Source organism: Emys orbicularis, chromosome 12 (genome assembly GCF_028017835.1).
Source record: "Emys orbicularis isolate rEmyOrb1 chromosome 12, rEmyOrb1.hap1, whole genome shotgun sequence".
In the NCBI taxonomy this organism is placed as follows: Eukaryota; Metazoa; Chordata; order Testudines; family Emydidae; genus Emys; species Emys orbicularis.
In genome coordinates, this window is record NC_088694.1 from 45,298,519 (window position 1) to 45,318,613 (window position 20,095).

Sequence of the window (20,095 nt, forward strand, 5' to 3'; positions counted from 1 at the left end):
CCTGGGACAAACACAGCTACAACAACGCTGCAAACAATGTATACCTCATGTAGACCGTCTGTACTGAGGAGAAATTCATCGCTACTTAAACCCCTAAAATCCCTGCCCATCTTTCAGTGAAGCTCGTTTGACTCACATTACCCCAAGCAGATCCAGGGTCCATCCAGACTATATCTTATGAGTCAACCTATACTGGCCCTGCAGTCCATACTTTTAAACTGGCCCTTCCTCACACTTGGGGTCTTACTATAGGTAATAGAACAGCTCTAATAATTAAGGACACCCACATGAGCCGTGGTTTGCTACATTGCATCGCATGATGAGCTCCCTTTCTATATATTTGATTGCAACTTACCATAAATGCCTACAACATAGTTTGTGATTGGTTATAAAAGTCATAGTCTTACTTAGAGCTTTTCTCAGGGACTCCTTGACCTCTTTGTTTCTCAGGCTGTAGATGAGGGGGTTGGCCAGGGGAGTCAGGACAGTGTAGAAGACAGAGAGCACTTTGTTCAGGTCTCGCAATTCAGCAGTGTCTGGGAGCATGTACACAATGATTAGGGTCCCATAGAAAATTGTGACCATGATGAGGTGAGAGGAGCATGTGGAAAAAGCCTTTTGCCTCCCCGTGGTGGAAGGGATTCTCAAGATGGTGCTGATGATACACACGTAAGATGTCAGGGTTAAGAGAAATGGAAGAAGAATCATTATGAAGGAGAGAAGGAAGATCACAAGAACCATCTTGCTGGTGTCACTGCAGGACAATTTGAGCAATGCGATGTAATCACAAAAGAAATGGTCAATTTCATTGGGCCCACAGAAAATCATTTGTGACATCCAACATGCTGCGTTGGTACTGACTGTAAAGCCACTTAGCCAAGACCCAACTGCTAGCTGGAGGGAAAACTGATCATTCATATGGGCTGCATAATGCAGGGGTTTGCATATGGCTAAATACCGATCATAAGACATCACTGCTAGGAGACAACATTCTGTAGCTACCAGACAAGCAAAGCAATACAGTTGTACAATACAGCCCGCAACAGAAATGGTTCTGTCCCCAGTCAGGAGACTGGCCAGCATCCTGGGCAGGATGGTGGAGGTGTGACAGATCTCCAAGCAGGACAAGTTCCCCAGGAAGAAGTACATGGGGGTGTGAAGGTGCTGATCACCCACAACTAGCACAACAATGAGGATGTTCCCAGCCATGGTCACAATGTAGATCACTAGAAACAGCAGGAAGAGAAGGACCTGCAGTTCAGGGAGATTTCCAAATCCCAGGAGGATGAATTCTGTGACGCCTGTTTGATTTCCCCATTTGGAGTCTTCCATGCGTTATATCTACAGAAAATAACTCACAATAATAAATAAATGAATTCTGTCACTGTTTGATTTCCCCTCACTCTGTTTTCCATGACCAGTCCCAAAATGATAGTTAAACAAAGCTTTGCAATGTTATTTGATGAAGTTAGAAATTTAATATAGAGTCAATAATTTAAGCCTATAAAGATTATAATTTAAACTCCCATTTTCCTGGTGATTACTAATGTTATTTTTGACCTGATACTCCGGACAGCGAACATGCATTTCTTGGTATCTCTGATGCTTGAGGCATCTGATGTCAGCTTAAAAGTAACTTGACATTTCATTAGCCACAACCCTTGTTAATACAACCAAATGCAATCTCCATTTCTTCCAACTCGAACTCTGGTCTCCTTTGGTATCATACAGGTGTGATATTATCTTATTAAAATATGACCATTGTTGCAACCACTGTTCTATATTTGCAGCAAATATTGTACAAAGGTTGTTGAGTGAGGTGTCTATAAAAAGGTTATGTTTTGCTGGTTATGATTATGCTATCTGTATGCATGTATCATTTTTGTATTTGAAGTTATAAGTATTGGCTCTATACCTGGATTTCAAAGGTTTGCTCCTGGGGTATAGCCCACAAGATAGCGCCCAGCACATCTTGAAGGGACTATTCAAGTTAAATGGTTCATCAAGAAACACTTGGTTGAAAATGGACCATGGGAAATTCCCATCTACACTGACTGGACTGTCATGCAAACTTGCTGTCTGGAGTATAGGTAATGGCTTCCTGCAATGGCTGAGCAAAATGGATAGACATGGGACTTTCCCATGTGACTCCAAATTCCATCTGGTTACTGTAATTTTCCACAGTAAGAACAATGGGATGCCCTCCACATAGAAAAAGCTATAAAAGGCCCTGGAAACACGTCCATTTTGTCTCCAACCCTGCCTCTTACCTCTGGAGGAACTTTGCTACAAACTGAAACTCTGAACAATGGACTGAATGACCCACCCAAGCTGTGGATGTATTCCAGAAACTTGACTTAACCCAGCAGTTTATTCCATCACTGTTACAAGCCTGAACAAAGATCTTTGCCATTACTGTATGCAATTGATTCCTTTAACCAATTTTAACTCTCACCTTTCTTTCTTCCCTTTTACGAATAAACCTTTAGATTTTAGACACTAAAAGATTGACATCAGTGTGATTTTTGGATAAGATCTAAGTTATATATTGACCTGGGTGTGTAGCTGGTCCTTTGGGATCAGAAGAACCTATTATTTGATGAGATTGTAAAGAACCACTCATCTTTGAATCCAGTGTTTTTGGTGGTGATATAAGAACTGGAATGCCGGAGGAAACTGCCTTTATGTCTTCTTGTTATCCAGTGTGGTGAAACAAGTTTACTTTTGTTGATAGTTTGGTATATCCTATGGGGGATTAGCCACCAGTCTTGGGGTGTATCTTCCCTATTACTCAGCAGTTCGTCCTGAATTTGGCATCCTCAGTTGTGACCCACTAAGACACGGTTACAGCAGTTACCACACTTTCCTAACTGTTCCCATACACTAGTATGGATGGAATCCAAATCCCTTCTGAATTACTGAAAACTGACAGACAATTTCCTTTCTTAAGCAATGAGGGTCTGATTTTCAAAGTTATTTAGGTTGCCAAAGATGTCAATAGCTGCCTAGGACTGGAGTCACAACAGGATTTAGCTTCCTAACTGCCACTTTAGGCACCTAAATCCCAGAATCAGGCCCCACTGGGATTGACAAAACCCCTACTCAGCTGCCCCCAAACCCTGAAGGTGCCTGAACTTGTTCAGCACCTAAATTTTGGTTGTAAAAGTCTCCCAGGTCACTATGTTTCTTCCCCACACCATGGCTGGCCATCCCAGTGGTTTTCTAGGAGACTAAAATTTAGGCACATTGACAATGCCAACAAAGTACCTTTTTGAATCTTGCCCTTTACTGGACTTTTAAAAGCTGGCTGAGCTAGATGGTGCCCAACCTACGCAGGACCTTTTGAAAATTGCACTGCACGCCTGTATGCATTTTGAGGCACACACAAATACCTTTTAAAATCAGACCCCATATCTTCAACTGTTCTATATCAGTAGAATTGTGTAGCTCCTGAAAGTTATCCCACTAAATCCTCTAGCCCACAGACATACCAATTCTTCTGAAATAACTTGTCCAAAACCCTGTGTAAATTCCTGCCTGACAGGTTTCTCTGAATATCATCACAGATTCTAACAGGTGTATTAAATGTAACTATGAATTGGAAAACTGAAGAGTGTTTTTGATTTTTGTGTGTGTGTGTGTGTGTTTTTGTGCTCTTGTTTGAGATTAAAAATGGCTAACTGATTAAAAGGAGAATATTGATATTCATTGAAATTGTTAACATTTTCTTTGGAATATAAAAACAAATATCAATTTTTGCCAGCTTTCTAAAAATGTTAAATGATGCTTTGGGTTTTTTGAGAACCACGAATATTCCTTTATTGGGTATTCATTGTTTTTTGACAAAAACATGAAAAAAAATCAGTGAGAGGTGTTGACAAAAACAATATTCATTTCCTTTGAAATTTTTGGCAGAAATTGAAATATTTTTTGATGTGATCTAATGTTCAATATCTGAACTTCTGGCAAAAAGAGATAACCCCAAATCACAAAAAGAAACTATCCCAGGATTAAAATGTTGAGCAAGAAACAGGACTTTTTCAGAGCCTATAACTAACCAATCTCAAGTCAAAACTTCTAGATCTTCCCAAGAATTTGAGACTTCATCACAGGAGTGGATGTCAAAATCACTTCACCTTCAATATTAGTTTTCCAGGCTGGCATCTGCCAAACATTTAAATTAACTTAACAAGAAGGCAGTGAGAGGAGATTCAATATTAACTCATGCTCCCTCAACTCTATGTTCACTTACAGTGAACAACATTCATCTATCACTACATAAATCCAGTATTCCCAGGACAGCAGAGGGTCTAAGTGAGAAACAGAGAGAGTATATGAGAAGAGAGAGAGACAGAGAGTGTCTGTAATATACCTCGATAAACATAGCTGATAACATTCTATGAGGGAAAATCCTGCAGTGGGGAGAGAATGAAGAAGATGGACTGGCCTGTGTTTCATCTTCTCTGATGCTTCAAACCAGCAAACTACAAAGGGACTTAGGCACCTAGAAAATCACTGGGATTCACAAAACCTGAATTTAGCATCCAGGCATCCTATAGAATGAATGGTGGGAGAGATAGGCACTTCAAAATGGGATGCAGAAAAGCCAGCTGGCTCAGCGAGGAGCCACTTAAGATGTCAAGAGGTGTAGTCTATCCCGAGCACTCTTAGGGAGTTTGATGCCTGAGTCTGTGCTGGACAGAAACACCGATCTGGGCATTGCATTCTCAGCTGTGATCCCTCTTTAGGGTCAGGGGTTTCTTCTGACCAGAAGTAGCTCCCTCATAAGTTTTATCCTAGCAGTGAGAGCACTCACCTAGGATATACGGCACCATGGATATAGAGGCTGGCTTGTTCCCATGGTGTTCTCAGAACTGTTGATTTGGATGGTATATTCTGCCTTGTGTTTTTTTATGAAAGTGCAAAAGACTGTCTCGATTCAATATTTATCTGGGATAAATTATCCTTTCTGTGAGAGGGTGAGATCTCCCTTGGCATTTCTGCTGCTGGGAATTTTAAACAGGTGGGAAGGGACCATTTATGAGAAACCCATCAAAGAGTGTATAAAAAACAAGTTTAATGATGGACAACATCTAACCTCAAAGGAAAATCATGCAGACAGTAAAACGCTTGACTTCAGTCTCTTCACAAGTTTGATGAGATACACTCCATAGTCCTGCTATGTCACCATTACCTGTCCCCCATCAACAAAGTCTGTGAGCATCCCAAAATCTTAAAAGTATTTATCCTCCAAGCTGCTGTGAGAGGTAGAGAAGAGTATTATCCTCAATTTAAACACAGATAATTCAAGTAGAAAGAGTAAAAGGGCAGATTTACAAAGGTATTAGGCACCGACAGATGGACATTGGTATCTCGGAGGATTTACAAAAGTATGTAAGTGAGTTAGGTGCCTAAGTCACATTGACTTTCAATGAGTGTTATGGGACAAATGTTTAAAGATATTTGGGCATCTACAGATGCAAATAGGCATCTAGTAGGATTTTCAAAAGGCCTAGGCCCTTAATGTGCAGTGAATCCCAAAACCTCTGCTGCCCCTACAGTATAGCTGCCCTTCCCCACCCATCACCCTCTGCTTCCCCTAGTGTCCATTATACAGTATAGCTGCCACTTGCCCAGCTCTCACCCTCTGCTGCCTGAGTGTCCATTATACAGTATAGCCACCCTTTCCCCACCCCATCCCTCTTCTACTCCCGGTTCCCATTACACAGTACAGCTGCCCCTTTTGCACACCTCACTGTCTCCAAGAACCAGCTGACATCTGAGCACATTTGCCCCTATTTATGAAAGTCCTCTAAAGCAGAGAGTGGCAAATGGCAGATTAACAGACATACGCCATTGCTGTACAAGAAGAAAAAAGCTTCCTCTATATAGCAATAAAAGTGGCAACTGTGAAGTCTTGTGCAACACATCCAGAGAAAGAGATCAATCTGGTGTTGATGAAAGTGTTAGCCATGGATTTCTGGATGGGGACAGAGGAGTAACAAGGGTCTAAGAAGGATCAGTTAACCAGGAACACGTACACTGAGGTGTGAAGATGGAGTTCAAGGGCTAGGCCCATGACGGTAAGAATATTTCTCATCACATCTGCCAGGTAAACCACTAGAAAGGCCATGAAATGTAAAATCTACAGCTCTTAATATACAGGGAATCCCAGCAGAATGAACTCGGTCACTGCGGTTTGACTAGACATTTCTTTCATTGGATACAGTCTGTGGAGGGATGATGTGGGAAAGAAAGAAGAAGGAAACAAACTGGTTATACTTATTATGCACCAGAAAAAGAGCAAAGGACATGATACATTGTAGTTGTAATGTCCTAGATAATCACGTGGACATAGAATGGAGCAAGGGAAATGACTCTTATTCAACTGAAAACCTTGACCCAACCTTCACTACAGTCTCTGTACTGCTCCACCACACATATAAAACTAGAGGGTAACCTGTTTGTCATCTCTACCCTGTTTTAGCTTTCTAGGAAGAAACTAATGAATCCATTTGTTAAAAAGCAGGTGTATAAAGATTAGAAGAATGTTCACAAAATTTCAAAGGTGTTATATTTCCTTTCATTTCATGAGGAACTCAAAGGCAATACAATTTCATAATAAAACAAGATGGCTGACACAAAGGGGAGACCTTTACTGAAATAATTCAATTACTTGACTGAAGACCGTCTCCTGGGCCTGAAATCCTGACGGAAGGGCTGACATCAGAGACTCAAGCTTGCAATTCACTTTTTGAAAGGTAAGTCTACCTTTGTCTCTACCTGAAATGAAAGCAAGAAGGGCTAGATTCACGACGGGACTTAGGTCTTTAAATACCAGAATCAAGTCCCACTGGTATTCAAAAAATCCCCGCTCAACTGATGCTGAATCCTGTAGACACCTAACACACTTGGCACTAGCCTTTTACAGTTGTCCATAGCCTTCAAAGAGACAGCAAAGGAGACACTGGCCTTTCACATGGCCTGGCTTTCTGGGGTTGTCACATCATAGGCAGGGAACTGTGCAAAAACCTGTTCAGGAGGGAGAAGAGATTGGTTTCTGCCAAAGAGAGATGATGGCTGATGAGTTGAGAACCTAGCATGAGTGTACTTCTCGGGAATGTTTGTGTTTTTATAATACCAGCCCTGTGCTGTGATCTTACAAGTAGGCAGAGCCTGACTTCTGCTAACTTTGCTTCTTTGCTTTATATCAGCAAAGCAGGACCACTACTTTAGTTCAGGCCTTAGGCCTCACACTGAGCCTCTGATAGAAGGCCTTATGTCTCGGGCTCTCTTTCTACTACACTTATTATCATCTACATACAACATGTATCTTGCTGTCAGGACAGGACATTTCATTTTACATTCAGGTGTCTCGTAATCTTGGGCAGTACGTTGCGATCTATTGCAATCTATTTTTCCGTAACATCACCTATTGACAGATCTTTTACAGTTATCTTGTGACCTTACTGGTATAGGACTATTCCTATGTCATCCACCCATATCAAGCATTCTTAAGCCTATGGTCTAGTCTGGCTCAGCTAAATACTTACAGGCCTCAGCCTGTAGGCCTTGTGTTCCACCCATGCTTTACTTATATACCTAATACACACTCATCATCCGAAATACTTTTCAGTTTTTTACTGCTATAATCCTACAACTTAAATCTATTTAACATACATTGACTATGTATGAAATAGCACATGAAATGAGCATAACACCAAATAACACAATGATAAAATGAACTACAGCCTGGTGACACCCATGGGTAGATGTTAGAGGGCTTATTTCTTTACCCTTTTACTTCCCTGGTTCTTCTTGCATAAATAGAGAGCAACAATACCCGAAGTTCGAAGGTGGAAACAATTTGATGTTTATTGAGGTGAACTTCCAGCAAGCAATGATTTTAATTTTCTTCCTCAGTGTCCCCCTTCCCACCTCTAAAACCACAGAGCCTTGCCTGTGTCCCTGTTCCCATTCGGCCTCTTAGCAAAACATGATTCCAATTCCCCCCCACTTCCTGATTGACTGCAGACTATATAGTAAAACTTGAGTTCTGCTTAGCTATACCTTAACCAATCATTTTACTGAAATTTAACTAACCAATTCTAACATATTTTAACATAATTATTTCACCAATTATATTTCACCACCTTAATTGATTTACACCCACAAAATTAATTATACAGCAGACAGAAACAATCACAGAACCAGACAGAGATTATACAGACAAACAATAGAGAAGTGGGGACTACAGTGATAGAACAACAAAGAAATGAGGATTTTACACCCCAGCTGTTGATAAGTGAGTTCTTGACAGACAGGATGCTATCAGTTTTCTTTAAATTTTTTAGGCTCTTCCCTTCCTCTGGAGGTGATAGATCGGATCACCTTTCTAACAGTCCCAGATTGCCTTATTTCAATGTGATTACTTTGGAATGTGAGCATGTGACCATAGGCTTCCCAGTTTATGGCTGCCTCTGCTGCTTAGCCAAAGGCCTTAGCTTAAGAACAGGGTCTCAAACTGTTACAGTGAGAGAAGGCCCTTACACAGGCAGACAGTGATTTTGATTCTTTCTTTTATACCTCTATAACTAGCTAAGTGATAAACATGTACCTAAATCCTTAAAATATACGCCTTTAGAGACAGGCCTGAATATCTATATCCTAACAGTAGAGATTACACTTGTGGGATAAAATTCAAAGCCATATGATCAGTTAATTTAACATGCCCCGTTGGCTTCCCCCTCTGCACTCTGCCCCCTAATCCATGACCTCTACAGGTTTTTGTGTGTGGAGGTTGGGACTTTTAAGGGTGTCTAGAGATAAAAAAATCCCATTGAACTTCCTTTGAGAAATTCCAGTTACAACCTCTATTCACATGCCTAGTATTGTTGACTTCAATAGGACCACTCACATGAATAAGTAATATTCAAATAACAAGAGACAATCCCATATAACAATAATTTCACATTTTATTTTACCTTAAAAACATTAACTTGGACTATATGAATTTTAGGAAGGCTGCGAACAAAATGCAGAGTCCAAAGGAGAGCAACAAAAATGATGAAAGCTTTAGAAAACCTGATGTGTGAGGAAAGCTTAAAAAAAACCTGGGCATATTTAGTATTGAGAAAAAAGACTGAAGCGGGAATCTGATGACTGTCCGCAAATATGTTAAGGTCTGGTCTAACAAGGAGAGTGATCAATTGTTCTCCATGTGCACAGAAGGTAGGACAAAAAGGAACTGGCTTAATCTGCAGCAAGGGATTTAGGTTAGATAGAAGAAAAAGATTCTATCTATAATGATAGTTAAGATCTGGAACAAGCTTCCAACAGAGGTTTTGGAATCCCAGTCACTGGAGATTTTTAACAACAGACTGGTCAAACCCGTCTCAGGGATGGTCTAGGTTTACTTGTTCCTGCCTCAGTGCAGGTGGTTGGACAAGATGACCTCTCAAGGTCCCTTCCAACCCTACATTTCCATGATTCTTGCAAAAGCCACACATTTACTTAGAGCTTTTCTCAGGGCCTCCTTGACTTCTTTGTTTCTCAGGCTGTAGATGAAGGGGTTGAGCAAAGGTGTAATGACAGTGTAGAAGACAGAGAATACTTTATTCAGGTTTCTCAATGTATCAGTTTTTGGTAACATATAGGCAATGATTAGTGTCCCATAGTAAATGGTAACAACGATGAGGTGCGAAGAGCAGGTGGAAAATGCCTTTTGCTTCCCAGTGGTGGAAGGGATTCTGAGGATGGTGATGATGATGCAAATGTAAGATGTCAGAGTTAAAATGAATGGAATCACTGAGAATACTGAAGAGCATATGAAAGCAACCACCTTCAGCACATGGAGATCACTGCAGGAGAGTTTTATTACTGGGATGAAATCACAAAAGAAACTGTTTATTTCTGTTGGACCACAAAAAGTTAACTGTGACATCAATATTATTACTATGATCATAGCCAGAAACCCACTCATCCAAGATCCAACAGTTAGCTGGAGACAGAACCTATCATTCATGAGGACTGCATAATGCAGTGGTTTGCATATCGCTAAATACCGATCATATGACATCATGGATAAGAGGAAACATTCTGTACCCACCAGAGCACTAAAGAAATAAAATTGTATGATGCAGCTGCTAACAGAAATGGTTCTGTCCCCAGACAGGAGACTGGCCAGCATTCTAGGCAGGACAGTGGAGCTGTAGCAGGTCTCTAAACAAGACAAGTTCCCAAGGAAAAAATACATGGGGCTATGAAGGTGCTGATCAGCCACAACTAGTGCTGTGATGAGGATGTTCCCGGCCATGGTCGCAATGTAGATCACTAGAAACACCAGGAAGAGAAGGGTCTGCAGTTCAGGGAGATTCCCGAATCCCAGAAGGCTGAATTCCGTCACTGATTGATTTCTCCTGTCTCTGTTTTCCATGAACAGTCCCTACAGAAAATTAAACAAAACCTCTACAATTGAACTTGATGAAGTTAGAAAATTAATACAGAGTCAATCATTATAATTTATAAAGATAATTTAAACTCCCCTTTTCCTGCTGATTACTGGTGGTATGTTTCAGCTGATAGTTGAGACAATGAACATGCATTTTTTTGGTATTGCTGATGCTTGAGGCATCTGATGGTAGCTTAAAAGTGACTTGACATTTCATTAGCCACAAATCTGGTTGATACAACTGGTGCCAACTCCATTTCTTCCAATTCTAATTCTGATCTCATTGGTATCATGCACACACCATGTTTTCCCAACTATTCCCATACACTTGTTTGGAAAGAATCCAAGTCCCTTCTGAGTTACTGAAAACTGACAGACAACTTTCTTTCTTAAGCAACCTGGGCCTGATTTTCAAAGTTATTTAGGTAGCTGCCTAGGACTGGAGTCACAACAGGATTCAGCTGCCTAACTGCCACTTTAGGCACCGAAATCCCATTATCAGGCCCCACTGGAATTCACAAAATCGCCACTCAGAAGCCCCCCAAACCCGAAGATGCCTAAACTTGTTCAGCGCCTAAATTTTGGTTGTAAAAGTCCCCCAGGTGCCTACGTTTCTGCCCCACACCAGAGCAGACCATCCCAGTGGTTTTCTAGATGCCTAAAATTTAGGCACATTGACAATATCAACAAGCCTTTGTGATTCTAGCCCTTTAGTGGAGCTTTCAAAGCTAGATGAGCTTTCTTGTGCCCAGCCTACTCGGGACCTTTTGAAAATTGCACTATGAACCTGTATGCATCTTAAGGCGCTCATAAACTCCTTTGAAAATCTGGCCCCATATCTTCAAACTGTTTTATATCAGCAGAGCTGCAATAACTTTCCAGAGCTACACCAGTTTACACCAGGTGAAGATCTGACCCCTTGACTGCACTTGCATTGGATATCTGGCCCAGTGAATTGAAAAATGAGACAGTCGAGATTTAAACCATTCTCTATAATGGAAGATACCTCCCTCACTTCTACTTAGTCTACTTTTATAAGATTTCCTGACTTTCCAATTCCTTATTCAGCCTACACGTAAAAATATATAATAGTATACCCGTGAAGCTAACAAAAATATAAAAACATGTCTATCATCCTTAAAGGTCAAGATCCTGATGTTTGAATCCCATACTTCTAGTTGAATACTTCTGAATCTGGAAACAGTTTCATTATAACTGAAGCTCATCAGCAGGCATCAAGATTATATACACTTCAGCTGAGAAAAATGCTTCTTATTGCCTTATTTTTCATTTAGCATGAGATTCTTCTGTGAGAGTCCTATGGACCAAGAAGATAAATCACACTTGCTTACTTAGTCTGGGATTTTCAAAGAAGCATAAGGGATTTGGGCAGAAAGGGTAAAATTTTCAAGAGTCTAATGGCCTGATTTTGAAAGGTACTTAGGCATCTAGTGGGATTTTCAAAAGCACGTATGTGCCTTAATGTGACTTGTTTCATAGTACTCCCAACTCAGAAAGACACAAAGGTGAGTTCTCCCATTAAATCCTCTAGCCCATAGACTTTCCAAATCTTCTGAAATAACTTGTCTAAAACCCTGTGTAAATTCCTGGTTGCCAGGTTGCTCTGAATTTCATTGCAGATTCTAACAGTTGTATTAAATGTAACTATGAATTGGGAAACTAAAAAGGTTTGTTGAACTTTTTTTGTTTCTTTGTTCTGTACTGTGATGAAAAATGGCTTCCTTACTAAATGGAGAATATTGATTATCATTGAAATTGTTAAAATTTCCTTTGAAAAATTAAAACAAATACCAATTTTTGCCAGCTTTCTAAAAATGTAAAATGATGTTTTGGGTTTATTGAGAACCACAACTATTCCTTTCTTGGGTATTCATTCTGTTTTGAAAAAAACAAGAAAAATTCAGGGAAAGGTGTTGAGAAAAACAATATTAATTTCCTTTGACATTTTTGGTAGAAATTAAAATATTTTTGACGTGATCTAATGTTCAATATGTGAACTTCTTGAAAAAAGAGATGACCCCAAATCACAAAAAGAAACTATCCCAGGATTAAAATGTTGAGTAAGAAATAGGACTTTTTCAGTGTCTATAACTAACCAATCTCAAGTCAAAACTTCTAGAACATCCCATGTATACTGGAATGGATGTCAAAACATCTTCATCTTGAATATTAGTTTTCCAGGCTTGCATCTTCCAAACATTTCAATTAAATTAACAAGAAGGCAGTGAGAGGAGATTCAATATTAACTCATGCTCCCTCAACTCTTTGTACATTTAGAGTGAGCTACATTCATCTATCACTACATACATCCAATATTCCCAGGTCAGCAGAGGGTCTAAGTGAGAAACAGACAGAGTATATGAGAAGAGAGAGAGACAGAGAGTGTCTGTAATATACCTCAATAAACATAGCTGATAACATTCTATGAGGGAAAATCCTGCATTGGGGAGAGAATGAAGATGGACTGGCCTGTGTTTCATCTTCTCTGATGCTTCAAACCAGAAAACCACAAAGGGACATAGGTACCTAGAAAATCACTGGGATTCACAAAACCTGAATTTAGCAGCCAGGCATTCTATAGAATGAATGGTGGGCGAGATAGGCACCTCAAAATGGGATTCACAAAAGCCAGCTCGCTCAGCGGGGAGCCACCTAAGATGTCAAGGAGAGGTGTAGTGTGTCCCGAGCACTCTTAGGGAGTTTGATGCCTCAGTCTGGACTGGACGGAAACACCGGTCTGGGCTTTGCATTCTCAGCTGTGAACCCTCTTTAGGGTCAGGGGTTTCTTCTGACCAGAAGTAGCTCCCTCATAAGTTTTATCCTAGCAGTGAGAGCACTCACCTAGGATATACGGCACCATGGATATAGAGACTGGGTTCTTCCTCACGGTGTTCTCAGATCTGTTGATCTGGATGGTATATTCTGCCTTGTGTTTTTTTATGAAAGTGCAAAAGACTCTCTCGATTCAATATTTATCTGGGATAAATTATCCTTTCTGTGAGAGGATGAGATCTCCCTGGGCATTTCTGCTGCTGGGAATTTTAAACTGTGGGAAGGGACCATTTATCAGAAATCCATCAGACTGTACAAACAAGTTTAATGATGGAGAACATCTAACCTCAAAGGAAAATCATGCAGACAGTAAAACTCTTGACATCAGTCTCTTCACAAGTTTGATGAGATACACTCCATTGTCCTATTTCACCATTACCTGTCCCCCATCAACAAAGTCTCTGAGCACCCCAAAATCTTGAAAGTATTTATCCTCCAAGCTGCTGTGAGAGGTAGAGAAGAGTATTATCCTCAATTTAAACACAGATAATTCAGGTAGAAAGAGAAAAAAGGCAGATTTACAAAGTTATTAAGCACTGACAGATGGAGATAGGTATCTCGGGGGATTTACAAAAGTGTGTAAGTGAGTTAGGTGCCTAAATCTCATTGACTTTCAATGAGTGTTATGGGACAAATGTTTAAAGATATTTGGGCATCTACAGATCCAAATAGGCATCTAGTGGGATTTTCAAAAGGCCTAGGCACTTAATGTGCAGTGAATCCCAAACCCTCTGCTGCCCCTAGTGCCCATTATACAGTACAGCTGCCCTTTCCTCTCCCCTCACTGTCTCCAAGAACCAGCTGACATCTAGGCGCATTTGCCCCTGTTCATGATAGCCCTGTAAGGCAGAGGGTTGGATATGGCAACATAGCAGACATATGCCATTGCTGTATGAGAAGAAAGAAGATTCCTCTCTGTAGCAACGAAAGTGACAACTATATAGTTTTGTTCAACACATCCAGAGAAAGAGATCAATCTGGTGTTGATGAAAGCGTTAGCCATGAGTTTGGGGATGGTGACAGAGGCAGTAAAAAGGGTCTAAGAAGGATCAGTTAACCTGGAAGAAATACACTGGAGTATAAAGATGTGGTTCAAGTACTAGGATACAGTCTGTGGAGGGATGATATGGGAAAGAAAGAAGAAGGAAACAAACTGGTTATACTTATTATGCACCAGAAAAAGAGCAAAGGACGTGATACATTCTAAGTGTAATGTCCTAGATAATCACATGGACATAGAATGGAGCAAGGGAAATTACTCTTGTTCAACTGAAAACCTTGATGGAAACTTCACTACAGTCTCTCTACTGCTCCACCACACATATATAACTAGAGAGTAACCTGTTTGTCATCTCTACCCTGTTTTAGCTTTCTAGAAAGCAACTAATGAATCCATTTATTGAAAAGCAGATATATAAAGATTAGAAGAATGCTCACAAAATTTCAAAGGTGTTATATTTCCTTTCATTTCATGAGGAACTCAAAGGTGATACAATTTCACAATGAAAACAAGATGGCTGACACAAAGGGGAGACCTTTACTGAAATAATTCAATTACTTGACTGAAGACCGTCTCCTGGGCCTGAAATCCTGATGAAAGGGCTGACATCAGAGACTCAAGCTTGCAATTCGCCTGTCTGAAATGTAAGGCTACCTTTGCCTCTACTTGAAACGAGAGCAAGAAGGGCTAGATTCACGAAGGGACTTAGGTGCCTAAATGCCAGAATCGGGTTCCACTGGTATTCAAGAAATCCCTGCTCAGCTGCTGCTGAATCCTGTAGACACCAAACACACTTGGCACTCGCATTTTACAGTGGTCCATAGCCTTCAAAGAGACAGCAAAGGAGACACTGGCCTTTCACATGGCCTGGCTTGCTGGTGTTATCACACCGTAGGCAGGGAACTGTGCAAAAACCCGTTCAGGAGGGAGAAAGACATGGGTCTCTGCCAAAGAGAAATGATGGCTGATTAGTTGAGAACTTAGCATGGCTGCCCTTGGTGGACCACAGAGGGGGAACACAGGTGTCCTGAACCAGGAGAGGTGCATTATTCAAAGAGAAGCCAATGGCTTAGATGGAAACTGAATCCCCTGCTTGGAGATTGTGTTTCTAGGTTAGGGTTGGGCCTTCAGTCCGCAAAATAAGCCAATTAGCTCAATAGGATTGGTTGGGGTATGTGTGCTGTGGTTCCTTGTCCAAGACCTTGAGAAATGTCAACCACTCTTTTCTCAGCAGTCAGAAAGGGTACAGCTGCTGCAGGCTACTCACTTGCTTGAAGAAGATCCCTAAAGATGAAGAGATCTACCTCATTCCCTGTGCCCTGAGCCAGCTACTTCCTGTCTACACTGAGCTCTCTGCAATAGTCCCATGGTGTGAAATGAGATCTCATTTGCTTCCCATTGCCCAATGTGGGACTGATAACAGGAAATTTTGCTTATTCTTAGGATACCTTGGGGCACTGTCATTGCTTCTGCTTCTGCACAGCATACAAGGAACATCCCTTCAGCTCAGGAAAGCAGTTATCAATAGCTCCTAAAACAAACAGACCATGTGGAAATTCCTTGAGGAGCAACCTATGAGGATATGATGCTCTGATTATCCTTAATGGGCATGGGAGTAGATTCTGGAGGAAATAACTCAACTGAAAGGGCTGGACTCATCCATGTTGTTAGTTTGTTTATTTCTGTGGAGTTACACAGGGGGTGCATTTGACCCCCATGGCCCTATGGAAAAAAATGTGATTGACTCTGCCATGTCCTGGCCTTAAACTCTATGAAATTGTATTCAGTCTCATCTAAATGAAAGCTTCTCTACAAGCCAATCTTGATGGTTTTACATCTTCAGTCATAGGATAAGATGTGAACCAAACTCACATCCTCTTAGGAAGCCAAGAAGTTCCTAGTATCCAGCCTAGCCTCAGTTTCTCTCCATGACTCTGTCTCCCTCTTGCAGGGAAAACCAGGTTTTTTTAAAGCCCTCACCCTGCTTGTGTATATCTGGACACAGCTACCATATTGCTCAATGATGTCTTTGATAGAGGGCCCAGGTGTAAAATCTTCTCTGTGCTCCAACTGACTTTTCCCACTTGACTGGAGCATCCAGATAGGCCACCTATGATTATACCTTCAACATGCATAAAACCCATGCCATGTCTATGACTGTAGTCATACTCACATCCTCAGAAATATTGTAGGGTCTGATGTGTCTCTTAACAGGTTCCTGCTGGGGTTTCCCTTGGGGTCATCCTATGGAGTCTTCCCACTTTTACCCAACCGGGGAGCCTCTTTTATATTGTTCTTCTGACCACACCTAACACCTTCTGCATATACCCACTTTTTCTTATCTGTATTTCCACACCCCATAGGTTGTTTCTTAGTTTGTCTTTTTTTTTTTTAATGTGGTCAGATCTTGGCTGAATGTGTGTGTTCTCTCTGTGTGTGCTGTCCCAGCTCTGTGCAGATAGTTGGCCAAGCAGACCTCAATCATACCACCCAATGAGACCACAAGACCTGTTTCAGTTGCAAAGGCACTCAGTCAGGTTTATTGTCAATGAAGCAAGGTCCTAATGCCCTGGCTCAATGTTTACAGGTACACATGTATGCCCATGACAATGGACACAACTCAGTCAGTAGCGGGACTTTCCACTGCCCCCTAGGCTGGCCAAAGACACTCCCTTTGAGACTCCATTTTATACACCAATACTAACAAATTACGTATCGACCCTCTGACATGGTTAGTTACCACCCTTTGATGTCGTTAGTTACCACCCATTACATAGTACATGCTGATTCGATCAAAACATCTGTATCCATCACTCTGTCATCCTGACCTTATCTTGAGGATCGTCCAGTGTGTTCTTATCACCTGGGGGGGGGGGGGAAGGGAGGTTCGTACCATACTTGGTATTGCGGTGTTCCGGTACCACCCTTCTGGAATGTATTTGCTGGATTGTCCTGTGCCTAGCACTTCTCGGGAATGTGTGTGTTTTTGCAATACCAGCGCTGTGCTGTGAGCTTACAAGCAGGCAGGGCCTGACTTCTGCTAACTTTGCTTCTTTGCTTTATATCAGCAAAGCAGGACCACTACTTTAGTTCAGGCCTTAGGCCTCACACTGAGCCTCTGATACAAGGCCTTATGTCTCAGGCTCTCTTTCTACTACACTTATTATCATCTACATACAACATGTACCCTGCTGTCAGGACAGGACATTTCATTTTACAATCAAGTGTCTCATAATCTTGGGCAGTACGTTGTGGTCTATTGCAATCTATTTTTCCATAACATCACCAAATGGCACATTTTTTACAGTAATCTTGTGACCTTACTGGCATAGGGCTATTCCTATGTCATCCACCCATATCAAGCATTCTTAAGCCTATTGCCTAATCTGGCTCAGCTAAAATCTTCTAGCCATGCTTTACTTATATATCTAATACACACTCATCATCCAAAATACTTTTAAATTCTATACTGCTATAATCCTACAATTTAAATCTAATTAACATACATTGACTATATATGAAATAGCATATGAATTAACTATAATACCAAATAACGCAATGATAAAATGAACTACAGCCTATATTTGAATGAGAATAGGGCTGATCCCTAAGGGCCAGAATTATAAAGATATTTAGGGGCCTAGTTGGAATTTCAAAAGCACCTTGATTTCAGTGGTTGTTAGGCACCTAGGCACTATTGAATATCCCACTGGGCACCTAAATGCCTTTAAAATCTTTCCCTAAGGCTGAAAGTCTCCCTCATAGTCAGATATAAGGCCAAATCCTATTTGCTACATTAAAGTCAATAGCCTCATAGGGCTCAGTTGGACAGCTCAGGGAAGAAGGAGTAAATTCTTTGGCCTATAGTATACCAGAGCTCAGACTAGAAGATGATCACAATGATCCTTCTGGCCTTGGAATCTATTAATAGATAGATAGATAGATAGATAGATAGATAGATAGATAGATAGATAGATAGATAGATAGATAGATAGATAGATAGATAGATAGATGGGGAGAGAGAGAGAGAGAGAGAGATGATTGTTAAGTCAATGTAATTATTTTTAGGAGGAGGCATTTTTAAACATTTGGAATTGGCAATGCTGCCTCATTTTCCAACAAGAAAAGTTCTAATTTGAAATTTTGGGGACCAGCCCTAGTTTTCAAATTGTTTTTACACTTGATTACAAGGCAGATTTCTCCTGTGTCCTTGTTTTTGAGCTCTGCAAGCCTCCAGAGAACAACAGCCCCAATACACATCCGAGAAATCACCTGGATAAATCTTCTGAGCAAGGCATCAGTGGCTCATTGCTAGAAAGGTCTAACTTGGGTGCCCACCATGTCAAACTGAGATCTGCTCTTCATACATTTGCATCATACCTGGGAGTGACTCCACAACATGGATAGAGTGGGAGTTCCTTGCTGTGATTAAAACACAACTGAACTATAATCAACGTAATTCACCAATTCTGAGTGGCTGCATCATGAGTCAGTCTCCCTTTCCCAGTCAAAAATGGTACCAACCATCAGTAATTCTTTGGTTGCAGACTTAGGGGGGCAGGGAGATATAAGAATGCATGTATTTCAGTGTTTTATTTTCTTCATGCAGTTTTATAGCATGTGAAAGAATACCTGGCGCTTCAGCTCAGGATTCCAGCAGGTAAGCTTCCTAGCACATAACTGTACATGATTCTAATTTCAGTACTAGCAAATGTAAATCTTGAATTTATTTCCGCATGGAGATACAAATCTGGCATCCTATCAATTTGGTTTTAGAGGGATAATTTACCATAATCAGTGTCGATATCCTGTGCTGTCTGATTCAAGAGGATGGTGTTGCCTTACGTAAAAGTCAAAGCAGATTAGATAGATAGATAAATAAATAGATAAATAATGATGGATATGGATGGATTGCTATATAGATAGCTGCTTATGGGGATGGCTGGATAGATGGATGGATGGATGGATGGATGACAGAATAAGCTTTCCTCACAGTTAATTCCCTCAAACCTACAAAAATTCTGTTCCTCCCCACTTCTGCCTTCCTTTATCATTATCTTTCTTTTTGATGCCTAGCACTGAGTGTTCTGTTCCAGGTGCTCCATGGAATCAGATAGAATGGGACTCCCAGCAACACCACCTGTTTCTTTTGTTTATCCCACCAAAAACTGCATCGGATTTTTTGGACACCGTGAGTACGTCTATACTGCAAAAGAAAAAAAATGTCCCACAACAGCAAGCTTCAAAGATTCAGTCAACTGACTCTGGCTCACAGGGCTCAGGCTACAGGGCTGAAAATAGCAGTATAGACATTCCCATTCAGGCTGGAGCCGGGCTCTGAGATCCTTTCACTTCACTGGGTTTTAGAATTGGTCCTCCAGGCCCTTCAGGCATGTCTACACTGCTACTTTTAGCCAGTGGTACGAGCCCAAGTCAGTTGACGTAGGCTCTGAGACTCGCAGCTAATGGGTGCTCTTTGGCAGTGTAGACAAACACCAAATGACATTGTAAATACATGTCAATTGACTGTGCAGTTTTACCAGAGAATAACAAGTGCATTGTCTTTTTTGCAGCAGAGGGAAGAAGGTTTCTTATTTTCTGGGCATGTCATTTTCTAGCACGGAATAAGGAGCTCGTATCTTGGTGGTTTATGGAATAGGAAGCAAGTTTGGATGTGATACGTATTGGAGAAATAAAGAAAGAAAGCATTAAACATTTCATGAAATACATTTCAAAAGAACACAGGGAGTTAAGCACCTTGAAGTCAATGGGGGTTGGGTCCCTAACTCTCT

The 20,095-nt window shown here is 40.9% G+C and overlaps 2 protein-coding genes across 2 annotated transcripts; both read right to left on the reverse strand.

Annotated features, from left to right (window-relative positions):
* Positions 1-351: 351 nt before the first annotated feature.
* Positions 352-1,335, reverse strand: LOC135886314 (olfactory receptor 10A4-like). Its single transcript, XM_065414124.1, has one exon. The coding sequence runs from the start codon at positions 1,330-1,332 to the stop codon at positions 352-354; it is 981 nt and encodes a 326-aa protein (XP_065270196.1). The 5' UTR covers positions 1,333-1,335.
* An 8,140-nt stretch (positions 1,336-9,475) lies between these two features.
* On the reverse strand, positions 9,476-12,660 carry LOC135886315 (olfactory receptor 11A1-like). Its single transcript, XM_065414125.1, has 2 exons — positions 12,568-12,660; positions 9,476-10,444 (listed from the first exon to the last, which is right to left on the reverse strand). The coding sequence occupies exons 1-2, from the start codon at positions 12,658-12,660 to the stop codon at positions 9,476-9,478; spliced, it is 1,062 nt and encodes a 353-aa protein (XP_065270197.1).
* Positions 12,661-20,095: the final 7,435 nt, after the last annotated feature.

Coding starts and splice junctions, on each gene's coding strand:
- LOC135886315 (XM_065414125.1), bottom strand. CDS start 12,660: ATGCAAGCCTGGAAAACTAATATTCAAGATGAAGATGTTTTGACATCC. Junction 10,445..12,567: donor GAAGTTTTGACTTGAGATTG/GTTAGTTATAGA, acceptor AATTTTCTGTAG/GGACTGTTCATGGAAAACAG.
- LOC135886314 (XM_065414124.1), bottom strand. CDS start 1,332: ATGGAAGACTCCAAATGGGGAAATCAAACAGGCGTCACAGAATTCATC.